Source organism: Pygoscelis adeliae, unplaced genomic scaffold (genome assembly GCF_000699105.1).
Source record: "Pygoscelis adeliae isolate BGI_AS28 unplaced genomic scaffold, ASM69910v1 Scaffold709, whole genome shotgun sequence".
Taxonomy (NCBI): domain Eukaryota; kingdom Metazoa; phylum Chordata; class Aves; order Sphenisciformes; family Spheniscidae; genus Pygoscelis; species Pygoscelis adeliae.
This window is the reverse complement of record NW_008825605.1, coordinates 125,013-130,319: the sequence shown is the minus strand read 5'-3', so window position 1 is coordinate 130,319 and position 5,307 is coordinate 125,013. Positions and strand designations below refer to the sequence as shown.

The 5,307-nt window shown below is 59.1% G+C and overlaps 1 protein-coding gene across 1 annotated transcript in view; it reads left to right on the top strand.

The window, feature by feature from the left end:
- PI4KB (phosphatidylinositol 4-kinase, catalytic, beta) overlaps positions 1 to 5,146 on the top strand; it is a 20,799-nt gene extending 15,653 nt beyond the window's left edge. Inside the window, 9 exon segments of the mRNA XM_009332556.1 lie at positions 1 to 80; positions 532 to 759; positions 961 to 1,070; positions 1,465 to 1,569; positions 2,865 to 2,988; positions 3,077 to 3,342; positions 3,499 to 3,631; positions 3,955 to 4,075; positions 4,762 to 5,146. The exon segment at positions 1 to 80 is cut by the window's left edge and continues 25 nt beyond it. Coding sequence (XP_009330831.1) covers positions 1 to 80; positions 532 to 759; positions 961 to 1,070; positions 1,465 to 1,569; positions 2,865 to 2,988; positions 3,077 to 3,342; positions 3,499 to 3,631; positions 3,955 to 4,075; positions 4,762 to 4,943 — 1,349 coding nt within the window. The 3' untranslated portion in view covers positions 4,944 to 5,146.
- Positions 5,147 to 5,307: the final 161 nt, after the last annotated feature.

The following is a 5,307-nucleotide window of genomic DNA, read 5'->3' as shown; positions in this document are numbered from 1 at the left end:
GGCTCCCGACGGCTGGCTTCGACCATCACGTGGTGCGGGTGCCCCACACCCAGGCAGTCGTCCTCAACTCCAAGGACAAGGTACGAGCAGCCAAGCAGTTTTGCCCTGAAAGGCAGGTTTTTGTCCTTGGCACGGCCCCCGTTTGGGTGTTGAGTGAAATAAATGTGCTCGGGGCATCGGAGCAGGGTCCCTCCTTGCAGCCTGGCTGCTGCCACGCGGCACAGAGGGTTGTGCTTCCAGGGCTGGGAGCAATGGGGAGAGAGGTCTGTGTGGGCAGCTGGGAGGGGAAGACATACCCCTGAGAGTAACCATCCCCTGAAACATGCACTGTAGGGGTCTCTGGGAGGTCCAGCCCTGCCCTGGGGGCTGTTCCACATCCACTGAAAAAGCACGGCTTTGCTCCTCAAAAATCATATGCCAAAAAGAAAAAGTGTACACCCTGCAAGAGCAAAGAGCATCAGGCTGCCTCCTGTAGCTGCCTGGCACGTGCAGCCACCGTGCCCCGCTAATGCTTGGTTTTGCTTCCCCCAGGCTCCCTATTTAATCTACGTTGAAGTACTTGAATGTGACAATTTCGACACAGCGAATGTGCCCGCTCGGATCCCCGAGAACCGCATCCGGAGCACGCGCTCGGCCGAGAACCTTCCCGAGTGCGGGATCACGCACGAGCAGAGGACCAGCAGCTTCACCACCGTCCCCAACTATGACAACGACGACGAGGCTTGGTCTGTGGACGATATTGTGGAGCTGCAGGTGGAGGTGAGGCCGGGGGGTGCCAGGCAGGGTTTGTCCCTTGCTGGTGCTGCGAGATGCTGCCAGGATCCGGCGCAGCAGCGTCACAGGACGGGGAGGCCCTTCCAGGCGGCAGTGCCATCCCAGCTCCTGCCTGGGATAAAAGACGAGTGGGAATTGCGTTTCAGTAGCCGCTACATCCCACCTCTCGCACCTTTCCCTTCCCAGCTGCCAGAGATTCACACCAACAGCTGTGACAACATCTCCCAGTTCTCTGTGGACAGCATCACCAGCCAGGAGAGCAGGGAGCCTGTGTTCATCGCTGCCGGAGATATCAGGTGAGACTGGCCTGGCGAGAGCAGCCCAGGCAGAGGCTTTGTTGGGGTGGGTTATGAGTTCAGATGTAAAAAGGGCAGGGTGCAAAATTTCTGTGCTAGATTCCCAGAGAAAAACCATCTGCACGGGTTAAGGAGGGGCTGAGCCAACTCTGGGCAGTGGAGGTTTATGAGAGCCCAAAACAGAGGCGTGTAAGAGACTCTCTGGGCTGGTACAGCCTGCCCCGCTCAGCCGCTGGCATCTTTCCTGCTGGCGAAGCGGTGGATGTGGCCCTGGTTTGGGGTGAATCCACGAGCTTTGTAAAGTGCTTTGGATCGAAGAGGCTCTGGGCGTGCGTGGTGATGCTACTTTCCCCTTCAACAAGGGGTTTCGCTGCTTAACGGCTCTGTCTTGCAGGCGGCGGCTCTCGGAGCAGCTGGCGCACACCCCCACCTCCTTCAAGAGGGACCCCGAGGACCCGTCCGCTGTCGCCCTGAAGGAGCCCTGGCAGGAGAAAGTCAGGTAGGGCTGGAAGGGGCACGCGTGTGCTGGGTTGGTCTCAGCGCTGCAGGGACTTTGTGCATCTCGGAAATCCAAGGAAGTCGCTCCGTGATTTGCCCAGTAAATAACCGTGGCCTCAACTTTAGGCCCTGCTCATCCCCAGGGTGGGTGTGTTCACCCGGGACACGGGGAGGAGGAGGGCAGCGAGCAGTGGGTGTGCCGGAGGAGGGAGAAAATCCACGGTAGATTTGCTGCTCTTGGGTTAGGCTTTGAGGGGCTTTACCAGGTATTTATAGGCATCTTTTACGTCAGAAGAGTTTGGCCTGTCTCAAAACAAGCTCATTCGTGTTCCTGCTCTCAGAGTTGTATGTCCAACCCCCAGATTTCTCCTTGAGCAAGAGGGAGAGCCCTCTGGGCTCTATAAACTTGGGGGTAGTCTTGTCCACGTTGTTCCGATGGAGGGGCTGGAGGATTCAGGGAGAGTTAATTCCCCTCTGCTGTTCTTGGAGATGGCTTGTGGCTCACGTAAGATCTGCACCGTAGTTTGGTGAGGGCTTGGTGTGCAGTTCTTGCAGTCCTGGGCCCTGGAGCTCATTCTGCCGCAGTCCCAACTGAGCATTTCCAGAGGCTTTCCTTGCCCCCTGTCGTGGTTTAACCCCAGCCAGCAACTAGGCCCCACGTGGCCGCTCGCTCACTCCCCCCCGGTGGGATGGAGGAGAGAATCGGAAGGGTAAAAGTGAGAAAACTCGTGGGTTGAGATAAAGACAGTTTAACAGGTGAAGCAAAAGCCGCGCGCGCAAGCAAAGCAAAACAAGGAATTCATTCACCACTTCCCATGGGCAGGCAGGTGTTCAGCCATCCCCAGGACAGCAGGGCTCCATCACGCCTAACGGTGACTTGGGAAGACAAACGCCATCACTCCAAACGTGTCCCCCTTTCCTCCTCCTTCCCCCAGCTTTATATGCTGAGCATGACGTCATATAGTGTGGGATATCCCTTGGGTCAGTTGGGGTCAGCTGTCCCGGCTGTGTCCCCTCCCAAATTCTTGTGCCCCCCCAGCCTGCTGCTGGTGGGGTGGGGCGAGAAGCAGAAAAGGCCTTGACTGTGTGTCAGCACTGCTCAGCAACAACGAAAACACCCCTGTGTTATCAGCACTGTTCCCAGCACAAACCCCAAACAGCCCCGTACTGTGAGGAAAATTAACTCTACCCCAGCCAAAACCAGCACAACCCCCAACCCCTGATCGCAGACCTCCGGGCTGACTCGCTGCCCACCCTCCCTTGCCTCACGCTCTCAACCTTGCCCGTTCCCTGCAGGAGGATCCGGGAAGGGTCCCCCTACGGCCACCTGCCCTCCTGGCGCCTCCTTTCTGTCATCGTCAAGTGTGGGGACGACCTCCGGCAGGAGCTGCTTGCCTTCCAGGTCCTCAAGCAGCTGCAGGTGAGACGGGAGAGGGGCTGCCCATGGGGGCTGCGGCCGTGTGGGGCCGCCCCGGAACCTGAGGGACCTTTCTCGCTCTCTCCCACAGTCCATCTGGGAACAGGAGCGTGTCCCGCTCTGGATCAAGCCATACAAAATCCTCGTCATCTCCGCCGACAGCGGCATGATTGAGCCAGTCGTGAATGCTGTGTCCATCCACCAAATCAAGAAGCAATCCCTGCTTTCGCTGCTGGATTATTTCCTGCAGGAACATGGCAATTACAATACCGAATCCTTCCTGACGGCCCAGAGGAATTTCGTGCAGAGCTGTGCCGGTTACTGCCTGGTGTGCTACCTACTGCAGGTCAAGGACAGGCAAGTCCCCGCGCTGTATTGCTGTGTCTTCTACCGGGATTCGTCATTTTGTCCCTGGATACAGCAGGGAAATCCTGGGAGCAGAGAGTGCTGCTGCTCCCGGGGCCGTGCACGCGCCTGCAAAGTTTAATGGCAAGTTTCCCCTCTCCCGCACAGGCACAATGGCAACATCTTGCTGGATGCGGATGGACACATAATCCACATCGATTTTGGGTTCATCCTCTCTAGCTCCCCCAGGAATCTTGGCTTTGAGACATCTGCCTTCAAACTCACCACGGAATTTGTGGATGTGAGTGAGGGGGGGACGTGACGGCGAGGGGTGAGGGGAGATCCCACAGCGTCGGGTGGCGCAGTCGAACCCTTGGCGGCTGGGTTGACACCCGTGGCGGCTCTTGGCCAGCTCCGCAGCCTCAGCCGAGCTGCTCTTGGGATCCAGCTGATGAGCTGAAAGCTGGAGGTGCTCTGTTTGCAGCGTGGGTTCACTCAGAGAAGTGAAATTCCCTAAAAATGCCATCGTGCCCCTCGTGTTGACAGTCCCTCTGCTCAGGGCACACTGTTGGCCTAAAGTTTCTTCATCCGCTGCCCTCCACCCACACGGCCTCTCCCTTCCAGGTGATGGGCGGGCTGGACGGGGACATGTTCATCTACTACAAGATGCTAATGCTGCAGGGTCTCATCGCTGCCCGGAAGCACATGGATAAAGTTGTGCAGATCGTGGAGATCATGCAGCAAGGTGAGGGGAGCCAGAGGGGCCGGGGGGGGGTCCGGGCTGCAGAGCATCGCCCAGAAATGGCTCGCTGGCCCTCGGTGCGTGGAGGAAAGCTTGTGGGGTTTGGAGAGCGGCTGGTGAAGCCTCGTATCAGGAGAGGCTCAGGGCCACCCTGTTAGGAACTGGGGAGCTCCTGGCCCAGGGAAAGGGGTTGGACGCTGGATCCTGTGAGGCCGAGGGGTGCCCTGCGTCTGCCCGGCTGTGTCGGAGGTTTGAGCACTGCGTGAGTCTGAGCAGGGTGAGTGTCTCCTGTGGGGGAGAGGGAGCGTCCCCCAGCCCTGGGGTCTGGCCCTCCTTTGCCTCGGATCTCGCAGGGCGTGGGGGCACTCGGGCTGCACCACGGAGCAGGAAGAGAGCAGAAATGTGCCTGTGGCGATGGCTGAGCATCGTTGTGCCCCGGGGGAGCCTAAAACACACCCAAAGGGGGTGGCTGTTCCCTAAGTTTTTTGTGAACATGCCGTAAATGCGGCGGTGTCCTCTGCGGCGGCAGGGCCTGACTAACCCTGACACCGCCTGGCAGCGCCGGGGGAATCCCCGTGCCGCAAACCAGCCTCAGAGCCAGCGACGAGCTGGATGGAGACCACTGAGCCCTTGGGGGCCGCGCTCGCCCCAGTCCCCCTGTACCAAACCCTGTTTCTCCCATCCTGCAGGGTCGCAGCTCCCCTGTTTCCACGGCTCATCCACCATCCGCAACCTGAAGGAGCGGTTCCACATGAACATGACGGAGGAGCAGCTGCAGCTGCTCATCGAGCAGATGGTGGACGGCAGCATGCGCTCCATCACCACCAAGCTCTATGATGGCTTCCAGTACCTCACCAACGGCATCATGTGATGGCCACGGGCCTCCCTCTCCCAGAACGGCTCCGTGCCCGCCGCCGCGCCCGGCCCAGGCCCGAGCTTTGCCCCCAGGGAAGAAGTCTTGGTCCTCGATGGTAAAAAGGAGGCCGAGTCTCAGCATCTTCCCAGGGCTGCTTTTTGCCAAGACTCCTCGACAAAATGAAACAAGGAAAAACCAAGCAGTCGAAGCAGGAAAAACAAACCAAAACAAAACACCCAGTCGTGAAAAATCAAAGCGAAACGGATCATGCGGTAACTGAGCTTGCTGTCGTGCGAGCGCGGGGTCCGGTGGTGGCCGGGCAAAAGCCAGCAAAGGGCCTCGGGACCTGGGGGGGGGGGGGAGCGCGTGCCCCCGCGCT